Source organism: Ptychodera flava, chromosome 13 (genome assembly GCF_041260155.1).
Source record: "Ptychodera flava strain L36383 chromosome 13, AS_Pfla_20210202, whole genome shotgun sequence".
Taxonomy (NCBI): Eukaryota; Metazoa; Hemichordata; class Enteropneusta; family Ptychoderidae; genus Ptychodera; species Ptychodera flava.
In genome coordinates this window covers 113,376-135,749 of record NC_091940.1, presented here as the reverse complement: position 1 = coordinate 135,749, position 22,374 = coordinate 113,376, and the positions used below count along the sequence as shown (strand labels likewise).

General features: G+C 37.4%; 1 protein-coding gene across 2 annotated transcripts in view; it reads left to right on the top strand.

The window, feature by feature from the left end:
• LOC139148629 (sodium leak channel NALCN-like) overlaps positions 1–22,238 on the top strand; it is a 548,532-nt gene extending 526,294 nt beyond the window's left edge. Inside the window, exons 38-39 of one of the 2 annotated variants that reach the window (XM_070720114.1) lie at positions 4,124–4,253; positions 8,408–22,238. In XM_070720114.1, coding sequence (XP_070576215.1) covers positions 4,124–4,253; positions 8,408–8,574 — 297 coding nt within the window. In that variant the 3' untranslated portion in view covers positions 8,575–22,238. Of the gene's footprint in view, positions 1–4,123; positions 4,254–5,266; positions 5,418–8,407 lie in introns of those variants that run through there. The other variant, XM_070720115.1, reaches the window with a different exon arrangement.
• The last annotated feature ends 136 nt before the right edge of the window (positions 22,239–22,374 follow it).

The following is a 22,374-nucleotide window of genomic DNA, read 5'->3' as shown; positions in this document are numbered from 1 at the left end:
GATAAAAAAGATAATGTACCTCATCGATCTTCCAGACACCATCCCTTATCAAATGGTCCACCCCGATGTATTTTTGTGCACAATTAACCATGCAGTGTATTTTAGTTTAAGATGTCAAGTTAGGGAAGGATTTGAAAGGAATAGTCAAGTTCACCACAGTTTAACTTTATCCCTTGTATAATTGGTAAGTTGTTCCAGATGTGGGTGCACCAGCTGTTCTTGAAGAAAACAATGTTTACTTTTCCCTGTAGGGTTTCTGAGTTGATGATTGTATGTTGAAATTTCTCCATGTATCTGGTGTATGGGCGAAGTGTAAACATTGGTTGCATGATATGTATTTCAGTCTATGTCAAATATTAGAACAGTTTACTGTGTGCTTGTAAAAGACAACATATTTGTCAATACATAAACTGCCTTGCAGATTGATTTTCTTAAAGATTATCACAGAAGTAGAAAAGGAAAAGAAACTAATCAAATTGCTGTAACATATTCACTCTCAGTGCCTGTATAGGCCTATACTTAACTATTTTATCATTACATTCACCTGTTTGTTATATCTTTATCACTCTCCATGGGCCAAGGCACACTTGGGGTCAATGTCATCACTCTGTGCCAGTCTGTGTATGTCAGTCTGTCTGTATATGTATGTCCATGTTTCATACAATTGTTGACTTGTTTTGATAACTATATGGGAGCGAACAGTGATGTTGTCACTATTTTTAATAATTGGAAACTGGCTTCACACATCATTCCACTTGTCTTATATGTACTTTACCGTGTTTTGTGTCTGTATTGGGTAAGGCAGTTGGTGTGAAAATCAACAAATGGGTTGTTAATTTAATATTAAAACCATGGCGGGACGTGGAAGTATGTCTCAGACCACCTTGACCTTTTGACCCCACGTTTAGTAACTGGTTCGTTCCTCAGTCGCTTATATAAACATGAACATAGAGGTACCAACTGACCTCTATGATATATCTCTTTCTTAATTTTTGTATTGTATCTATGTTCTTGATCTCTTGATCTCTAGAATACTTAATGTTGTTATCATTTTGTGTCCGACTCTGTTCGTTAACGTTTGTCGCCTTGTTTCTTATGCCATGGACTTTGGCCTTTATCAGTGTATCACTGATGTTTTGATTTCTTTTGTAGGCGATGATTGGTTGTTTGGGGAATAAATTCGTAAATGTTTCATCCTTTTCTGTATGTTCCAAGTTTTGAAACAGTGCATATAGGCTATATTTTGTTGTGAACACTTAGTGAGTGCTTTGACAATTCGTTTGCTTGCTGGTGTTCTGGTCGTGAACCTCCTTTGTGATGTGATGAAGCTTTCCTGTTGTTATCTCACATATGCACAGTGTTGTTTTATAAATATTCATAAGCCCTAAAGCATATTCATGATAACGTTTGATGCCCATGCCTTAACCTACTTGTATGACATTTCCGTTCCTTTGGTATTCACATTTTGAATCTTGCATTATATGAGCAACATCATTTAGATTAAATTCAAACCATTATAAAATTTGAATATTTGCAGCTTTCCGGGGTTAGTTAATCCCCCATCTTTATCAAAAATCCTCTGTTGAACTGCTTGTCTGATTCATTTGAATGTGACTTTAAATTCAAAGTAATCAATCATACAATATGTTGAAAGTCTAATGCAATCTGCACATTTGTATTTGAAAATGTTTCCTGCTTTTTTCATTAAAAAAATTCAGAATTCACCTGAAAGTTTTATATTAGGGGTGGACCATTTGATATCCTGGGGGGGGGGGCTTGGAAGATTGGTGGAGAGCCATTATTTTTTTTCCCTCCTGCTTCACCATGAATTATTTATTTTCTACAGGGCATATGCTGGCAACTTTTTTTTTCACTTTCCTGCTTCGAGATATATGTTTTTTTTACCAAATTTCGGTGCAATGTTTGTTTGCTTGGTTTTTCACACCCAGTAACAAGATGCTGTTCTATCGCACACAGACTATATTCAAGAAACTAAATAAAGATATGTAAATACATGTACATTTTTGATTCACTTTACAAAAATATCAGTTTATAGATCTTATTTATACCATGGGTAACAAACACACTGAAAATACAAATCAAACAACCTGATTACTGAGTTCTACATTAAGCATTAACAAACTTACAGTGAAAACTTTTCTGAGAACATCACTGGTGTCATCAGAAGAGTTGATGGTATCCTACATATATTTGAAAAATCATTTACATTTATGGCATTTACTTGTGCGTGAAAAAAATATGTCATTGTCGTGTAATAAAGGGAAAGTGGCTTCACACATCAGCCATCTCGTCTTGTATGTGCTTTGGTGTGTTCAGTGTCTGAGTTGTGTTTTGGCTGTTAGTGTGGAAATTAACAAGCGAGTCGTTAATGTTAAAATAAGCCATGGCGAGACATGGGCGTAGTCAGATGTGTCCTTGACAGCGGTGACTCTTTTTTTATCCCCACGTTTCGAAACCAGAGCGGTCTCTTCCTCAGTCGCCTAAGATATGTGAATATCTTTTTTGTTTTATGTCATGTCGATATTGTTGATCTCCTGTGCTTCTAGCAGTGAAGCCAGAATGCTTACGTTTGGATCGTAATGTGTTCGTTCGTTCATTGACTTGTTTCTAATGCAATGGACTTTAGCCTTAATCAGTGTGTCGCTGATGTTCGTATTTCTTTTGTAAGCGATGATCGGTTGTTTAGGAAATAAATTCCTTAATGTTTCGTCCTTTTCTATGTGATCCCAGTTTTCACACAGAGCTTAGTAAGTTTGATAGCTTGTGTCTTTATGTATGGGCTATATCTTGTTGTGAACACAAGTGTGTTTTTTGTTCTGTTTTTTGTTCGCTGGTGTTGTAATTGCGTAATTCTGGTTGCGAACTTTGTTTGTGATGTAATTCTAGAGATTTCATCCTGTTTGTAGCCACGTTCAACTAATCTTGCATTGAATGAATTGACTTTAGCACTAAAGTCATTCTCATTGTTGCAAGTTCTGATGTACTTTAGTGTTTCGCCTTTGATCAGGCCTTTAAAGGTAGATTTTGGATGGCATGATGTTCTATGTAGGAATTGAAACGTATCTGTGGTTTTCGTGTGCGTTCTTATGTCCAGTATTTTCTCACTGTTATGTCGTTGACGTTTGTATACCACAAGATCGAGGTATGTTATCTCATGTGTCGAGCTTTCAAACTAAAATTTGAAAGTAGGGTGCATTTTGTTGATTCTGATGTGAATTCGTTCAGTTCGTTTTCTGTTCCTATAAAGATCATGAAAATATCGTCTCTGAATCTAAGCCAGAGTAATATTTTCGAATTGTATTCACGTATTATTTTCATTTCCGTTTGATGGAATGTGATATCAGCCACATCTGGTGAAGACAAAGAACCCATCGATACTCCCAGAGCACAGTGTCCTTGAGACTTTATTAAAGTTTTGGTGTTTTGCTTTATTTTTTGACAAATATTTATTGGTTTTGTTCCAGACGAGTTCTTGTTTTCAGTTGCTGAAAGCTACAGTGATAGTAGCTGTAATTTTTGACAATTTTTCAGTGTTTTTGTTTTTGTATTTATTTCAGTTCCTCGTTTAATAAATTCTAAGTTATTGTTCCTCAAGCTTGAAATGGTTTATGCTTTATAAAACTCCAGAGCTACTGCTTGATTTTTATTGATGCTGCAGTGTGCATCGAACAATTGCCAAGATTTTTTTTTTCCGAGTCGCAATGGTCCATAATTGTTTTTCCATCAGCCACTGGAAGCCAGATTTTTTTTTTCGAGCAACTCCACCTGGCATCTTTTTTTTCCCCCAATCTTCCAAGCCCCCCTCCAGGATATCAAATGGTCCACCCCTTATATAGTTGTAGATGACATGTTATTACTTTTCTCTTTATTTTGTGTGAGACATTTGAGTAGAGGTGTATTGGCCACTAAAAATAGCATACCATTCTTATGGTAGTTCAAATGGCATGTTGTCCACTGTGTAAGGCTTCTTGACCCAATGAGTAATTGCTGTTTTGGCCATGTAGCTTTTGTCTTCACATAGACAAAAGGTATATGTATGCATGGTGGTGTACTTGCTTCTTTTCCTTTGCCTGATGCATTAGATGTGTTGTTTGTGTTGCAGATGTCTCCCAGTACTCGAAGGTTGTTGAGCCCTACATTATCAGATGGTGCAATTACAGCTATGACTGAAACAGAAACAGCAACAAATTTAAGAGCACGGAGGATGGGCAAAAGACTGCAAATAGGGACAGGTAAGTCATTTCTTTCATCAAGTGGTTTTGCCATGATCAACAAGGCCTAGCAATACAGGTAGGTAATTGCCTGTCATCTGCCATGTAACTAACAAAAAGTAATGACAATCACACAAGTTGAACTTTTGGCTGTCTAGAATCAACTGAATTTGTCAAGTTTTGGAAATGCTGTACTTCATTTGTGAGTTTTAACTACCAGTATTATGGAGAATGCAAATTGCATATTTAGTAATTTGTGCTTACAAGCAGTATCTGATAAATTAGAACACAAAATTTGTTATGTTCGTGATTATATAAATGACTTTACAGAAATATCTGATACATTTGGGTGGGCAAGTTCGTCCGCATATTAACAAGTTTTTGAATGATGTGCAATATATCAAGCATTACCATTACAGATGAAGTAAATTTGTCATGGTACAATGCTGAAAAATTATATGAGCATGACATACTGATTTTTATCAGCTCGTTTGCAAATGTAATGAATTTCTGTAATTAGGATTTGAACTGAATTTTATCTGCTTCTTAATCATTGACAATGTGCACTTAGCAAAATATGTCCCTCGTGGGCAATATGATTGGATTGAGTGGAAAAGAATTTAATCATATGTATCTCTTTTTCCTGTGTTATGTGACCAAATCTCTACCAATCTCATTAATGGGTGATTTATAAATGGCCTTGCTATAATCATGGTTAAAGTCAGAAAATGGTGTTAAGACCACTGGTCCATGCAGGCCACCACACATTTATATGCCTTATCACTGACTATTTTTACCCTAGACGCTACCCAATCTACACGTAATACCTGCTTCCTTCCTCCATTCATTGCTCTAATCTTTTTGCATCACATCCAATGAGTCATCATCCAATCACTCATCTGTATCGCCAATGTCACAATTCCACCTCTTGCCATGCTGAAGTTCACACCATAAAACTCACTTCATCGTCGAGTGTAGCTACCGTCACGCAAATTATGAGTTTGTCTTGTCTTTTCGTTTCATTACCGGATCAGATCCTGATTTGATACATGACTTGAATTGGCACAAAAATGTTTCAAGATCACCGCGATGCAGCGCGGCAAGTTATTAGAACACGGATGCCATAATTGAATGACCTGTCGACCTGTGACGTTATGGCCGTGGTTTGCTGGCGTGGCGAGGCCACGATAGACTTGCCAAAGCATTTTAGGCATATTTATGTCTTGATAAAATAATTAAACTGATAATTTTTCAAAATAAAATGAGCACAGTGCGCTTGTGTATGGTATGAACCGAGTGCGAGTGACCGCTTGGTCGTAAATAATGACCCGACTTGACCTGTGATGTCATGCATTGATTTCAGTGGACACATTGTGCGATATCGAACTGAGTATTAACTGACTGGACTTGCCTGAAATTTATTGGTTTTTACTGCAAATGTTACGTCTAAGTCACCTTTCAAAAACTTTGCCGCTGGCCGTGGCAGTAGCTTTCTTCTGAGGGTAAAATCACGGTCCCTTCTTGTGGAGGGACCGTCCACGGCTAAATATACATTGCGCAACAGATTACAAGACATCGTGAAAATGAAAAATTTTGTTTGTTTTTTTTTTCACAAGAGCAGATTTTCGACATATCGATCCGCGCTAGCCGTAAACTCTGTGAGTAATAAAATACTTTTTTTCGACAGATCGTTTCTTGTCCGGCATGGCAAAATATGCATTTATAGGAACACGTATTACTCGGCGTATTCAAGTGTGAGTAGGCCATGTACTCGGAGTATACAAGTCCGAGTAAGCAGTGTTACTCGGAGTATGCAAGTCGGAGTACTCGGACTTGCAAGTCCGACTCGGTTTTGGAACTCGGAGTGTATAGTTTGAGATACTCCTAAATACCTGAAACTGTGTTTGACACTTGCTGACATCCTCAACTTGATACCTCTCTTGACACTTGACCATCAAGTCCAGCCGACAAGTACAAATGTTGGGGCAATGTCGCTGGCTTCAATCACCATCATAGGTCCGGTGACAATTGCCACAACTTCGAACTTGGCTATCGCTCAGCCTCGTCATCCAACTGGAGGACAACATAAACACCCTTCTTTACAGTTACCCAATGGACATAGCCACCGATGGCTGCATACAGCACATCCATGATCCAGTTGCCGTTGGCAGTACCTCTCATAACAACAAAGCAGCAAATATGGCTGCACCAATGTACCAGTCGACCAAGCCACCCGGCCCCAACGGAATTACATAGCCCCCGCCCCAAGGGTCGGGCCAACAGGCAAAACACCTGTGGGCGCAGCCCCAGCTGACCGTCTCCCATACATTGAACAGTCAACACTCAATGCCTTGGCTAACCTTGATAAGTTCATTGAATCGGGTGACTTACACCCTGATGAGCTAGCTGCTAATAACACATCACAGGCTGCAAAGACACAAATAGCCTTCGACCCAGAAAATCCTTGCTAGCTATGTTTACCATCCAGCTAAAACACAAAACTGTCAACGTCTTTGAGACCTGGTCACAGTGCTTCCATATCTTCCTCGCATACCAGGCTTTCTACCACCCACACATAGTGATCCCTTGGCTAAACTACCATGATTTGTCACCTCCAAAGCTGCAATCTACAAGTCAGATGTCTGGTAAGGCTATGATATCGCCTTTTGCCTGAACGCTGCCGGTTATTACCTGCACCAAATCAACTGGAGCAAGCCCGACCCAGAATTAGACTTCCTGCATTTCCAACAAGACCAACACCTCCTGCCTGCATCATGTTTTACCTGCTGTCAACATGGCAATGTTAAGACGGAGTACCCAAAACACTCAAGCCTCACCAGCAACACATTCTACTTGGAAAACCCTGCACTCAAGCAGCAGTCTGACCAACCACAGGTATGCCAATCCTTCAACCATGACTCGTTCAAGACTCCATGCGAAAATGGGAGACTACATTACATGAATGCTCTGTGTGTAATACAACTGACCACTATGCCCAGCAACACCAAAACCTCTCCACACAAGAGCTCTTCCAGCCCTTTCCAGGGAGCGACCATCAACCGAATGACGCTCACAGCTCTACAACAAACAACACAAATCAACCTTAAAGCTTGCTAACTCTTTGCCACCTGGTAAGACCATCAACATGCACAACTCATAACCTTGCCAAGTTGACAGCCTTAATCAAATGGAAGAAGTACCCTATACTCATTGCTGTTCTATTTGGGTCTCATTACTTATTCAATTTTGGGGCACTGCTGGTGTTGCTGCCATGTGCTATTCCAACTTTGACGATTAAACTTATATATATCTGGAAAAATACTCAACCAAATGCTTGACATCATCCAACCTGCCAGAAGCATCTTTATGAGGCAGTGGGAGAATTTCCATGTTTATGCTAATATCAACAGTACAGAGAACTCTATTACAGACTCACTTTCTTGTTCACTGATGGAGAGCTTCAGATCCCTGGTGCCTGAAGTGGACGCCGGAATTATGGTCATGTACTTGACCAGATGCTTTGCATACAGTTCATTAGCACAAATACAAACCCTAAGAATGTAATAAAGGAATTATGAACGGACACTGCTTGACATCTACACTCCCATAGTGGCACATGGTCATCTCACCATGCCCCCTAGCCTGTGGCATCACAGCCACTTGTGCCTGTGGTTAGGTTATAATTGGTGGGTGGGGTGGGGGTAAATGTCTTGGGCCTACAGTAGGTGCACACCCCCTGATTTGTGACCCTGTACTGCCTTCCACATCGCTACACTGCCTCAACTCCACAGTGTGGCAGTACATGCATCCCCTGGTAATATGCTGCCCTCCCCTTAGGCCATTCAGGGGAAAGGTTGTGATGACACTGGGATCACCCCAGGATTTTAGCCAAGCCTTTGTCTGTGTGTGATTTCTTTGCGTTAACCACATCATACATGAAGTGAAAGTAAATGAGTATAACATTATTGCATTCAGCCTTATGCACTTTTACCCATCAAATGCTTAATTTCCTTTGTATTGTTTATTTTATACAAAGCATATTGATTGGCATTGTTTTCGTATGCAAATCAACTGATAATGAGCTAGAGTATTCATATGTATCTTACCATCACTGCTGCCATGACGGATGTTGGAATTTATGCACAACAATTCATTTGAAGCATTATAATTTGCAGGTAACAAGTCTGGACAAAGCAATCAGGGTGTTCCGAGCAGCCCAACAGGTCCTACACTACAACCAGCTAAAGTTACCAATCCATATTCAAGTACAACAGTTACAAAAGAAGTGAAAGGATGGTGGAATGAGCAGTTGCGATATGACAGTGACTCAGAACCTGAGTGAAACCTTCATAATTAAATTACAAATACAAGGCTACAATTTATCTGGCTCTACTTTATAATTTAATGATGATCCAATGAATATACTGTGATGAATTTACAGTGACTGAATGCAAATCCTTGTTACTGAAACAGAGCACTCATCCTGTAACAGTGAAACAGATCAAATCACAGTTGCATGTTGTGACAGACTGAGTACATACAGTAACCGTTTTAGCTCACATTTGGTATATGTCTATGTACAAAAGAGAGCATAGCTAACATTGTACATGGTAAGTCGGTCACATCTGTATGTATGAATGTATGTGTGGATGTATGTCCGACCACATCAAAAAACCCAAAACCACAGCACCTACCATCTTTGTATTTGGTGTACAGGTGCACCCAGGGGTGGAGAGGGTGAATTTCTTCAGATAAATATGTTAATGTCAAAAAAATGTAAATGAGGTAAAAAGAGTGAAAATTCTTCATATTATTAAAACTCTATGACCACAGGCCAGATTTGTTTGAAACTTCGTTTGCAGGCTCTGCAAGGTGACTTTTAAAATTAGTTAGATTTGTTCAAATTGCAGTGAAATTTTGATAGTTTTAATTTTGGGGGAATTTTTCCCGTTTTTGGTCCAAAACCTTCTTCTGTAAAACTGATCATCCCATTGCTTTTAAAGTTGGTATGCATGATCCTGGGGTTAGCCTTTGTCAGATTTGTTCAAATTATGGTGAAATTCTCATATTTGTATATTTTTCCCAGTTTAAGTCACAAAATCATTTTCTGTTAATTAACTTTTCTGATTTCTTTGAAACTTGGTATGCGCATATACCTAGGGGCAACCTTAGTCAAGTGCCTTCAGACTGTGGTGAAAGTTCCGTATTTGTATTTTTGGGCAATTTTTCCCATTTTAGTCCTTTGGACCCTGTGGGGTCCAAAATACTAATGTGATGGGGGAGGGGGGCGTATATGCTGTATATAGTGTGCCATATGCCATAAGGAGGTATCTCAGAAATGCTTCAGTAACTTTTTCTGAAATTTGGTCTTATGGTCACTTGGGCACATATCTCCAACATTCTTTTTTCTGTTTTTGATTGAATCATTTTAAGCTCACGTGTTCGTACATGTCGGCTAATGTCATAGCGATGTCTGTCTGTCTGTCCGTGTGTGTGTTTGTCTGTCTGTCTGTTAACACAATAACTCAAAAACGCCTAAACAGATTCAAGTCAGATTTGGTACACAGGTACCATATGATACTTGCAAGAGCTGATCAGATTTTGATCAGTATGGCTTGCATATTAATGAAGTTATGCGATATTATTTTTTTCTGTACAATGGTTTCCCTATGGAGACAGTAATGACAGTGTAGACATATATCAAGAAATACTGCACAAAGTTTCATGAAACTTTTCATAGATGACAACCTTAGAACATCATGATGATGCTGTGAGTGTCATGTCAATTATTCGCTCGTTTGCATATTAAATGAACTTTTGTTATTAATGACATTAATTCTGAAATTCCTGCACCAAACTTGATGATACATGCAACAAATACTGATCTGATATATATCTACAGATGTTGATCTGATAGATATTTAATGGTACTGACATGGTCCCTTTATCCACTGGTCTGGAAATGTGGCTGGTTTCTTTGTGACACTCCGTGATATGATCAAACACACGATTCACACCTTAACAAAGGACACTGACAATGTTCAACTAGCTGTTATACCAATGTCGCTACCCCATGATCCTATGACAGCCGCAGTGTGATCATTCAAAAACATGACATTTGTGGGTTGTTATTTTCAGAATATCACAAAACATTACAACTTGTTCCCTTTAGAAACACTAAATAATTTATTTTTTTCATTAAATGGGTAATGTTGCCCCTCAAGATAAAGCTTGACATTATGTTCGCATTGTGATCACGATCGAAAACCAAAATGGCGACGCACTGTTCGCAAGTGTCATGGACTGTTGCCTGAAATCAAGAAGACAGGCACAACATCGACAGCTGAGTAGTTCATTACCAAACCTGTTACTGTGTTGACATGTAGTATTCTGAATGATATGTTTCCACATTTATCCATTGTTAAAATTTACTGTGCCTAAGTATATGTATCAAGAGTTTGCCATATTGACACTACACGGGAAAATATGCGACCACACAACTAAAATTTACACGCATTTCTGCAGTTGTCTTTCCTATTCTACTCAGTTAAGAGACATGATTTCACAGAATTGGTGTCGAAGATAGATGCAGAGAACACTTTATAGTGCCAAAAACAGTGAAGATTCGACAAGACAAACGTCTGCCTAAGCTTGACACAGAGGTCAAAACCAGGTAACGCACTGGTATCATGTGACCGTGTTTGCAGTTTGGCTGAGCGGTGTAGGTGATTAACACCTTTTACAATAGGCGTTTCCAGATCAGTGGATAGAGGGACTGTGGTACTTAAAAGCATTGAGCAGTGTCAAGTTAATAAATAGCTCATTTGCATATTTTATGGAGTTTTATAATTACCGTATTCCTCCGATTCTAAGACCCAGGGTCAGCAACATGAAATGGTTGTAATTATCAGGGGGGGGTCTTATAATCAAGCCACCGCTTGTTTTGAACTAACACTGCTAATTTATGCTAATTTATTCACGTCAATTCTGCATTACTCGAGACTTTCACAAATTTTCTGGCAGAACGTACAAAAGCTTACTTATATAAGCAACATCTGACAAATTATTCTTGAGAATACACAAAGTCGAAAATACATGTAAATGGCAACCGTTCCTTCAGGCTTCAAAGATAAAACACAGCGATCTAGCGATGTCTTCCATGATGTGTTGTTTTGTTATCGCTGTTAAAATGTCAACTGCTCAAATAATCCCTGTCTGATCAAATGACTCGTCAGGTGAAATAAAACTTTGAAACAATTTTCGAATGGAAAGACGGAGACAATTCAAAACAGAAAGTCAATCATGTATCCACCGGATTGGCATCATGCAGTTAACTCATGGCATATACAATACACGCATGTGCTGCACGAAAAAATAACCAACCTTTCTTTCAATCTAAGGTCTGTGATGCAAATTGCTGCGTATACTGATCTGACAGATATCTGACTGTGTTGTAAAGCATTTAGTAGTGTAAAGTTAAGTAAGGATTCATTTGCACAATTAATAAACTTTGTAATTAGGTATATATCTCTGAAATAACGGCACCAAATTTAGTGTAACCTGCTACAAATATTGATCTCATAAATATTTAATTGTCCTATGAAACATTTTACAGTGTCAAATTAATTAAGGGCTCATTTGCATATTTAATGCAATTTGTAATTAGTGATATTGCTCTAAAATTACAGCATAAAATTTAATGAAATGTGCTACAAATGTTGATCTGAGGGATCTGAGGATATTTAATTGTCCCATGAAGCATTGAGCAGTGTCAAGTTAATTAACAGCTCCTTTACATATTCAATAAAGTTTTGTAATTAGTGATTAAACTCTGAGAGTACTCTGCGAAGTTGATAAAACCTACTGCATATAATGATATAACAGATATCTGATTGTTCTGTGAAGCATACCAATGTTGTAAAATACGTGAGCACATTCAGTTCACATCTGGTAAAGTCACATTTTTAGCTTTTTTGTGAAACCAGTTCTTTCAATTTGTCCTCAAAACCAATTTGATTGTTTTGATGTTTAGCATGGGTGTTCATATAGTTGACATGCCATCAGTAATGTTCAAAGTTTGGTGATGCATGCCTTGTATTATTTTCAAATAATACTTTTATCCATTTTTACTTTATATTTAGTTGATTTTACTCATTTTTGCTAAAGCTGCTGTCTGCGCATACGCACAACTGAAGGACAAAATCTGAGTTGAAGAATCAAAGTGGACACCATCTTGTTTCTCGGTCTGGTCAGATTTTTTGAGCTGTAAACATTTCAGTGTGTATTTTAATATGTCTCATAAATATGAAGTTGACAGTGATCGTACTTTTACCGCAATCGTGTATGCTTTGGTTAGAAAGGGGCCTTCAATCGACTGAAGAATGATAGCCTCCGTAGGCGATAATCACCGAGTACCAGCGAGTCTATTTCTTTGATGGCAGACATATCAGTTCTACTGAGGAAGGCAATCCACTGGCCCATAGTAGGTCAGGGCCAAGCTTAGGGGAGAACTATTTCTGGAGGTATCGAGCGAAAAAAATTGTCGCCAGGTGAAATAGAAGGAAAAAAATTCTGAAATGGCTTGAGAAAAAAAAATTGTCATAAGAGACAGAAGTGAAAAAAAAATTGTCACAATGCACCTGGAATGAGCAAAATATGGGAACCTTATTCTCATGTATTCTTTGCCGAGGCGCAGCCTATGCAAATGTTTTTACCACAAGCAATTTCTTATGTCTTTTCTCCAGCACTTATGATATAAGCATGAACAACATAAGTCTAGTTTACACCTCAGTGCACTCAATCTTTTCCTTCCCTTTTCTGACCCAAGAAATCATATGTCAGGAATTCTGTTGCAACATCTCAATGGCATAGGCAATATCTAAAGGGAACTATTTGACTTCTGTAAATTGTGAAAGGGAACTATTTGACTTCTGTAAATTGTGAAAATTTAAAACACAAGACATCACTCAATTAGAGTTTGTTAGTACAAGTTGCTCAATTAGCGTTTTGTGAAAGATTCTATTTCGAGTGTTTCATTCCATGAGAATATGATTGTCACTCCAACTGCCATTAGAAATTCCATTGCAAAATTGGCCAGTGGTAAATCTGCTGGTCCAGATGGCATTACAGCTGAGCATTTAAAGTTTGCGCATGCACGCCTGCACATTCTTTTCTCAGTGATGTTTACTGCAGCGCATATTCATGGTTACTTGCCATCTCGTATGATGGACACCACTTTGGTTCCACTTGTAAAGAATAAAAATGGTGCCACTGCCATTTCTAAGATGTATGAATTATTCATTCTCGATAAGTGTGATAGTCTACTGTACACAAGTGATCATCAATTTGGTTTTAAAGAAAGTCACTCAACTGATATGTGCGTATTTTTAGTAAAAGAAATAATTGATTTTTGTAAGCGTCATAATACCCCTGTTTACCTTTGTTTTCTTGATGCGACAAAAGCCTTCGATAAAGTGAACCATTGGACATTATTTCGCAAATTGATTGACAGAGGTATTCCGAATTTTATAGTTCGTATGTTGGTTTATTGGTATAGGCATCAAGAATTTGCTGTAAGATGGGGTTCTGTTTTATCTAAACATTTTAAAACATGTAATGGTGTGAGACAAGGAGGTATACTCTCTCCACGTCTTTTTTCAGTTTATGTTGATAAACTTAGTCATTTACTTGTAAAGAAAAATACTTTCCATTTGAAAAAAAAATTGATGCAGGTCTGATAGTAGAAAAAAAATTGCTCACATACCCCCCACAAATCAAATGGTTCTCACCTTAGTATGCGCATGCGCATATAACAAGTTAGCGTTGTTTTGCAAGGACTTTGAAGAAGAGAAACCAGCACCATCTTATTTCTCAGTGTGGTCCGATATTTTACGGATAAAACTTTTTAGCTTGCATTTAATGATGTCTTGTAAATATGAAGTAAACAGTGATGGTACTTTTGTTGCTGTTGCATATCTTTTGGCACGAAACGCTCCTTTGATTGACTGAAGAATGATGGCCTCCATATGCAGTACTCACCCACTATCGGTGAATCCATTTTTCGCGGCAAACCTGTAAGTTCTACCAAGGAAGGCAACCACAGGCCTGTAGCTTGGTCAGAGCGAGGGAATGCCTAGTATGCGTATGTGCATATAACTAGTTAGCATAGTTTTGCTGTTGAGGATATGCCATTCTTTCAACACAGCGATAACTTTTGAATTTTCCGTTGCTTATTTTGGGTAATTCCGTCAGTTGGGTGTTGATTTTGACATCATTGTTGACTTTGATCAACAGACAAGTAATAATGCTTATATATGTTGATCGATTTACTTAGGAAGTACGCACATTTCAGAATCGTGGCATGATCCAACATGGCAATTGGGCATGATCATACATGATCCGAGATTGCACTTTAGCATGGTCACGATAAGTAATATTGTTTCTTTCACTGTTGTTACCTATATTTCCAATAAAAGACCATCAGCATTTCCTTGTGGCTACTTGAAATCGTGCACTGGCATGCACATAATTGTCAACAATGCTGTGCTTTAATGTAGTAGACTCTCATACTATGAATACATCAACTGCATAGTGCATATGTGTGCAGGTTACCATGTATCATATCAAAACATTTTAAGTATTGCGACGTTTGAGCTGCCCTAAGCCAAAATTTACTGTGAGAAAGTTTATCTTACATGTAAAACTCAGTTCTACTGTGAATAAAATGCTAGCTATGTTGTATAACTATCGTGAATAGCAGCATAATATTTTTTACCTATCACTGTATGAGAAAATCAGAAGGAAACAAGCAAGTTAGAGAAACTGTGGTCAGGATGATACTGTCTAATTTTAGTATTTGTCTCTTGGCACACACCAGATACTTATGACTGTCAGACAACATTTCCATACCATTTTATATTCAGTTTTTATATTTAGTTTGCTTTTCATCATATTATATGTCCTTCCCTGCAATATGTAATTCAAAATTAAATTTGGTTTTTGCCTATACACACTTGAGGGGTAAACTTATTTACTCTCATAGATTAAGATGCATTATAACTTACAGTCTCCAGACTTTTTTCATTGAACATGTATTGTAGATAGGTGTACACTCCAAATACTAAGTACATGTGGTGAGTGTAACAAGCAAATGTTTTTAGTCAATGACCCAAATATATTTTCTATTTGATGGACAATTGATACATGTGTAATCAATGCTTTGGTTTAGATTAGCCATTGTCTATTATATTACAATAGTTTGTTGCTAAATTCTCTCCCCTTCTGCATGCACCATTTCCTGTTTTAGATATTGTTGACCGTTTTGAGTCCCGTGTCTTAATTCACTTTCACACATATCAAAGCTGTTGATACTTAGATTCCACACTTGACCTTATGCTGGAGCAGTAACCAACCAGTTCAAATAACTTTGAACTATGTCAAGACAATTTAACTTTTTGACAAACTTCATATTTATGGCAAATAATAAACACTAAGGAGGTACAAAGGATGTCAGTGCCCTCAGGCCCATGTTTGGTCAAAAAGTCATTTTCTTTGAAATTGCTTGTCCAATTCCCAGCTCAGGCCCATAGAGGCTATTAAATGTTGTATGTACCGGTACTGTATACTCACTCTTGCCTGCCACATGAAATGAAATATGAGCCAAGTATCATTGATGCTATGTTTTACATTTTGTGATGATAATCTTTGTTTGCAAGGATTATAAAAAAATTAAAGAGTGCTGTTGAAGGACAAAGGACGGCACTTATATAATTAATTAGTCTGTCCTTTTACATTAGGCCAAACTATGTAAATTCTTTGTTTGTCTGTGTTTGCACACAGGTTTTCCTAGATTTTATGAACAAAATTAAGGCAAACTTGTGGATAAGTGAGGCCACGACTTTTAGAAAGTGTCAAACACTTCTCTGTTGCAGTCAGTACCACTATTGAACCATATGACATAAAACAGTACCCGTTACAGAAGGATAAACCTAATTCAAGCACATGGGCCGCATGCCCTCGTGCCTTTAGCCAAATTTCATGATTCATGTTCTGCATTTTAAGCAAACACGCATATTGCAGGTCATGACTTCATAGATGTAGAAGGTGCCATTGAAGCCCTAATGGTGATTTATAAGTGTAGATGAACCGATAAAGTAAAGTGGAGTGATATTGCATCTGTTTCTAGCTTTTATTATATGCCTCGTCGTGGGTGCTAATCAGTGCATGGATTAAGGATCATATCCGGGAAGATAGTGGGCCAGTGAACAATGTACTGACCAATTTCCATGGTTACCCTGTCAACTGATGCCCTTTGACGTTTTCAACATCAAAGTAGATGCTTAATGTTTCCATGCCCGCACTTCTATTTTGACCTTGTTAAACTGTGTTTGATGCTGGTTGATACCGGTAATTGTAAAATTGTTTGAAAATGCCCTGCTTGTAACTAAATGTCATATAGCATTAACTGTGAAGAGATATGGAATAAAAACATTATTGCCTGAATACATGGGTTTATGCGTGCCCTCACAGCAGGAGACAATTTGCCCTCCTGGGGTCGAGCAAATTGTCACCTGCTCTCCTGCACATAAACCCATGTATTCAGGCAATAACATATAAAACTGCAGAACATGAATTGTGAAATTCAGCACGTGGCCTGTGGACTGTGGCGTTTGAACTAGGCTTACACCATTTGCATTTAGTTTAAGAAATTTGAATGTTGTGCAAGAAAACTGTTGAATAAGAACAAATTGATTTTGTGTAAAATATTTTGTCAGTTTTTTAATTGCCAATTTTTGTACCTATAATTTACGTTTACTACTTCTTTTGTAAAGGTAGATATAAATTATATTTCTCTGCTTATTTACTGTACCAATCCATTTACTGTAACCTAGATAGTTTGCCAACACATAACTGTAGTTATACTAGGTTTATACTTTAGAAACCATGTTATCTGCCATGCATGTTTAATTTATGCTAATTTATGTATTATTTATTGAACACCACTTGAGCTTTTTGAATCACATGAAAAAATCAGCTTGCATGCAAGGAAATTGTAAAGGACATAAATATTATTGACAAGATTTATATTCTCAGAATCTCACGAACCTGCATGCCATGATCACACTGATACTGGTAGACAACCACAACCAAAAGACAGCAAAACTTTGGAACGATTTCAGAGCTTAACTGACACAGTATTTTATGTAGCTGTTTCAAATCAAACTTATTACAAAAATTCCGAGATACAAAAGTGACAATTTGGTGAAATATCCTCTTGCACCATATCTTGAAATAAGAAGTAAACTTGGAAGGCAGACATTATGTATGCTGCCAATCAAAAGCATAGTGTGAAAAGTGAACCGGCATGCATTAGCTGCATGTAAAAGCAACTCAACTTTTCAAGATCAAACTGTCAGCATCTTGTGAAAAAACAACACAGTGGTAAATATTGAAATAGTCAGAGGTACAAACTCTTCACAGATTGAAAGCTAATTGTTTCAAAACATGAAAGTGCAATTTTAGAGGACGAAATCAAACATCGTGAACGTGAATGAAAATAAACTGTGGCAGATGTGACTTTGGAGTGGGATTATTTTGGTAACAGGGCATGGAGGGTCACAGAATCATAGAGGTCCTGAAAATGCCATTTTTTCCTCGTGAAGCTGTTACAAACTAAAACTATGTAAATGAGCAAATAGAAATGTAAAGTTTGTAACAACTAAATACCTTCTAGTCAGATTGCTTTGAAAATTGATATGCAACAAGTACCTTTAGTATACTTACTATGTGTCAGTCACTTTTTAGCTGATATTTGGAATTACCTGTTTTTCATGATCATACAAATTGCATGTTTGATTCATTGTAATTTGTTTTCCAAGGTCCTAAAATACATATAGGTTTATGTTTGGCATTCCCCTATTTTGCTTGATGGCACTGTCATCCTTGTCGAAAAAATTTTGAGGCAGTTCAATGTATACCATTATTGTCAAGAATTAGTAGGTATGGCAGCATTGTTAGCACTGCCAGATTGTTCATGGTTTAAACAAAGACAAGGTGTCTGTGGTTGAAAGAATCCATGAAGAGCCTAGCTCTTTTGCTGGCTTTCATTCATTTGTGGTCAGAAAATTATTTCCCCTGATGCCACTGGTCGTACACCATTGAAATGAAATATGTAGCTTTTTACAGATGCCCATATAAAACTTCATTGATGAAATTTGCATATTTTTCAGGATTTTTTCTCATTATATGCTCAATGTTCTTCACATTTTTATCTCTGAAACTGTCTCCCATAGCAATCACGTTTGGTTTGTAACTCTAAGAAATGACCTCATTCAGTTGGTCAAAATGATGGTTAGATTTGCACTGCAAATTTTTGGGCAAATTTTCTGGGTTTTTTGGTCAAGATAGTATTCTTCCCCGATACCATTTCCTTGTCTTGATAACTTTGAAATTCAGTATGTAGCCCATTAGAGAGATCCTCATTTATATTCATATGTTATTTGCATTAACAAACTAGAAATTTGAGGATTTTATCATTGCAAAGTTCATTACAGCATTACCATTAAGGATGATAAATACCAAATTGATCATTTTTCTGTCGAATTTTCTTAATTCTCTGAGAAACTGTCTTAAAGTAAGGCCCAGAATTGAGGTATGTCACCAGTTCAAGATAAGAAATGGTTTCCGTGTAATTCACGATGTTTAAAAATCAAAACAAATACATGTGGCTATCCTATGTCAAATCGGGGAGCTTTTGTAAACATGGTGGACATATTTGCATTGCTATTTGCATAATCCATCTTGAGTGACACAATGTTGAGTAATTTACATAGTGACGTTGTTGGTCTCTACAAATTCCAGGATTACTCCCGCCTGTCAACAATAAATCGTAACAATGTTTGTTGAAGCATAGTCCCAACAATGAACCGTAACAATGTTTGTGGCAGCATAGTCCCAACAATGAACCATAACAATGTTTGTTGAAGCACAGTCCCTCCGCAGCCTAGTCCAATAAGTCATTTTCGACATACAGAACTGTTTCCACTCAAAACATTGCGGCAAAAAACAACGTGTCGCGTGTTTAACCAGTATGTTTCATGTCTGTCCATACCCAATAGACTGTAAGACAACCAAAACTGTTCTCCATCCAACTTAATGTTACGACCGGAAGCAAAAAAATACGTCCACTTCCTTTAACATTTTACATGTACCTCAACGCAACGGGCAGCAGTTACGAACAAACAATGCCATTTCTGGTTTCAACATGTCAAAGAAGGCGATATGTTAGTGTTGAACAGAATTACACGACCGTATTTCATTATTTGTACAAAAATTAACGCATTCTGTTAATATCCCCGTGGTCACGGACTCGCAATAAACTTTCACTTTTCAGAACAAGTTGCCTTCGTAACTCTCCGAGACCCGCGATCAAATTGTTGTTTGACAAAAAGGGGAATGTTGGCGAATACATTTTACGAGTCAAAATAAAAAACCAGACAGATAAATAAATTTACGCGAGCCACACAACAAAATTGTTTTAATCATGCCGCTCCAGACAAGGCCGTGGTCATGTGATCATTGTCTGGCTCAGAACCATGGCGGTAGAAAGAAAGACGTCCATGCTCAGAACACACTTACAAAGCCAGAAAATCGGAGTGTAATTACTAACTCTTTTTTAAAGGCACCGATAAGTTCAGACTGTTTGCTACAAAATGGTTTGGAGATGTGACCCTTCAAAAAAGTAGCCCTCAAGCTTTCCTTTTGATGCGAATGGGCGTAGAGATTCACATGTATGAATAAATGACACCTCTCGTGAGACAAATTTTTGGCCAGTCTGCAGCCTGGAAATTACATGGCTAAAAAGTCAGGTTGTGTGGCTGGGACAGTTATTGCTACATAAGTTAAATATACATGTTAATGGAGATTTATAATGAGCTGTTTGTTGAAGGCACGATAAAGTTGCTGCTACTCGTCAAAATACGGAAACGTTAGTCGGTACCCACCAACCTTCGTATGGAAACGCTTATTATACATGTAAGCTATGGTTGTGGTAGGAGGTTGAACTCGTCGCTTGCGATGCTTGGCGTCTTTTTCGTCATTTATTTGATTACTTCTCACAACTTTTGAACAATGAATTAGTCCGATAGTATCACGTCTATGTATAGCGTCGCAGTGCTTATCTAGGGAACGCAGCAAGCTTATTTACATATGAATTTAGGACACGCCCGATATCAGTAATGACTGCTGATGTCATTGTTTTCGCCCACTGATGAAGCCATTTGCTGTAGCGACGTGCCAAAAAGAAAGGCTCCAAAATTGGCTGTTTTCCGCAATTTATTTTATTTTCCTTGGACGTTTTCTTTTAACAACTGTCATTCCCGGTCGACGTTATTACTAGGTAACAAAATATGTCTGTGTTTAGGTTAATGCACGTTTAACTATCAAGCGCTGTGGCGTCGAAGTAGCAAAACAAGTTTTTTGCGTTTTTATCGAATTCAATGTGTGAATGAGGTAGCCTTCTTTGGCACCTCATCGATTCGCACTCACAAACACTAGCTGCTTGAAATTCACACTGTCCATCGGAAACATAATGAACTCAAAATCCGTGTCTGGGATTTCCTTTATATGCTTTTGTTTTTTTGTTATGCACTCTTGAAGGTGTTAGACTAAGATGCTTTTCAAGGAATTGTAATTTTCACGCCATATAATTTGAATGGAACTGCCGAGAAAAAATCGCAGACACTGATTTGAATGATATTGTCAAGGCTTGTCAATTAATAAATTTCAATCGGAAAGCTTGCAGCATGCTAACTAAAGGGCGGAAAAAACGTTTTTTGGAAGGTTCAGCAAAACACTTGTCACGTGACTCATGCAAATAATGACTTGTACTGTGGTTGGTCGGATAGCTCTATATTCGCGCTTTTCAGAAAATATATACTTTATTTGGGTTTGGGACTTCTTCAATTGAGAAAAAAATAAAACTCTGAACGTGTCTAAAAGGTATTTATCATCCTTAAAACCTATACTCATGCCACATAACAGAATGCATATTTTGAGATAATAAGTACATACCTGGAGAAACTTACTGATTTTAATATTGTAAGTTGTATGCACAGTAAATAACAGCTCCTAGGTCCCTTGTTAATGAAATACCATAAGTAGTAATTACTGTTTGTTTTTGCCAAACACCAATGCCAGCCTGAAGGCAAGTTGGTTGCCAAAATGATTACATGTTGTGGTGGGACTGTGATGCATGTGCATGTGTGCATAAACACATTGACATTTTGGCTTATACAAATTAATTTAAGATGTTTGACATACACAGTAGTTGTGCTCGTAGACCGTCTTGTAGTTAAACATTAAAAGCAATGTAGCCTTTCTTTGTAGTTAAACATTAAAAGCAATGTAGCCTTTCTTTGCAAGTTCAAATAAAACATCTAAGCACTTCATGGTTAGAGACAAAAAAGATGTATAATTATATAGGGTGTATATATGAAAAATGGTCATGTATGGATTATGTGGCTTCATGTGTGCCATATTAGACAAGCCACTGTCCGGACAATGGACAAGCCAACACGCTCATGTTGAATCTTCATTCAAGCATATTTTGTCGATAAACCTGTAAAAATAGATGTAAGGATCTAGTTTCTTAGACCATAAAATTAAGAAAGAAATCCATGAACAGTGGATTATTGACTGAAAGGTTGTTATGATATAGACAGACAATCAAAGAATTTTTCAATTTGAATTTAGGGATGTGCAACACCTCATGCCTAGAAAAACAAAGACATATACTTACCACGCTCATTGAACAAGGACATTTCAAAGAAACACTATTTGTTACAATATTTGTCAGTGTTATATATTATATAATTATCTATAGCTATATGATATATTTATCAATATTTATTACTTCTAATTTATTGAGAAATTCAAGCTAGTGAACTTGAACAACAGTATTGTATCTTTTTCTGTCTTTGCTTGTATTAAAGATCATGTTTATGAAAATATTATTTTGTTTATTATCTGTCACCTTAAACTAAACAAGATGTGCAAAAGCTGCTGTAGTTTAGTGCAAACCTTTAAGAAAAGTTAAACTGTTCAGAACTTTACTGCAACAGTATCTGCAAATACACACACCTAT